General features: G+C 22.3%; 1 protein-coding gene across 1 annotated transcript; it reads right to left on the bottom strand.

Moving 5' to 3' along the window:
* Positions 1-356: 356 nt before the first annotated feature.
* PmUG01_14019900 (conserved Plasmodium protein, unknown function) lies at positions 357-1,316 on the bottom strand (the record flags this gene model as incomplete). The annotated part of the gene is made up of 1 exon (XM_029007743.1): positions 357-1,316. The coding sequence occupies one exon, from the start codon at positions 1,314-1,316 to the stop codon at positions 357-359; it is 960 nt and encodes a 319-aa protein (XP_028864102.1).

The following is a 1,316-nucleotide window of genomic DNA, read 5'->3' as shown; positions in this document are numbered from 1 at the left end:
CATTATGACTATAAAATTGGGCACCTATATATGTATACGTATATATACATCATTTGCATGTATATATGTATTTATGATATATATATATACACGCATGAAGAATATAGCATATTTATGCTCAATTTATATAACACATTTGTTTTAAAAACCTCCGCACTTTTTACGCGTAAGAACTGATAATAAAACTTAAAATAAACTTTATATGATATTAAAGTCGTAAGAATGGAGATGAAAAATTTTTTTTAATTTTCATAAATCAACTTAAAAATAAAGTAGAAAGCAAAAACCCATATGCTTACACATATATACATATATGTGTGTGAATACATAATAAAACCTTTTCTTTGCACATAATTTTATAATGAACTTTTTTCAAAAGAGTCAAAGAGAATGTTATATTGATATATTAAATCTTTTCGTTCTTGTTGATATTCATCTGGGGTTATACATTTTTGTAAATCCTGATTTGTGTGTTTCAAAATAAGTATCCATGAATCTTTTATACTCATAAATAAGATATGGGGGTTTGCAATAAGATTTTCGTTGATGTCACAGTGAAAACCTTTTATTTTACTTCTAATTTTATAAGGTTTATTTTTATAAATGATCTGTAAAATAGTCATATTTTCATTGATAAAAATAGTATTTCTTTTTTTTTTTCCTGATGTGTCAGCCTTTATTAATCTTTGATCATATTCAATTTTTACATTTTCTTTAATTAATAGTTTGAAATTTTTATCATTGCTACCTTTTAAATCATTCAATATATTAAAAAAGAAATTACTGTATTTGCATAATGATAAGATATATAAACCATTTAGCTGTTTAGAAATTTGAAAATCATAATTATCTTCAGTTGTGTAGAAGTCTTTGGAAAATATATCATCATAAAAGGAATATGAATTTTGTAATGAATGAAGATTATTTTCTTTTATAGTTATGTCACTTTTGTTTTTATTGAATTTTAATAAAATATTTAATTTTTCTATAATTTTTTCATTGGATATCATAAAATTTGATGACTTCAATTTTTCTATTAATTGATCTTCTTTTATTTTTTTTTTCGACTTTTTATGTAATACTTCCGAATTATTAAAAATTAAACCAAAACATTCTTCTTCTTTAAGATCATTCTTTAAGTTGAGTATAAGTTCATTCCTAAAAGTTATTTTGCTTAATGAAAAATATTTGGGAGTTACTTCTCTTTTATTTATTAAAAAATAATAATTATCTAGTTTTTTCCCACACAAATCGTCTAATACATCCTGCATAACATTCTTGTAAATTTTTTCTGACTTACTATTAAATGTGCACAT

Source organism: Plasmodium malariae (assembly GCF_900090045.1).
Source record: "Plasmodium malariae genome assembly, chromosome: 14".
In the NCBI taxonomy this organism is placed as follows: Eukaryota; Apicomplexa; class Aconoidasida; order Haemosporida; family Plasmodiidae; genus Plasmodium; species Plasmodium malariae.
Note: the sequence above shows the minus strand (reverse complement) of the source record. Positions and strands in the feature narration are given on the sequence as shown.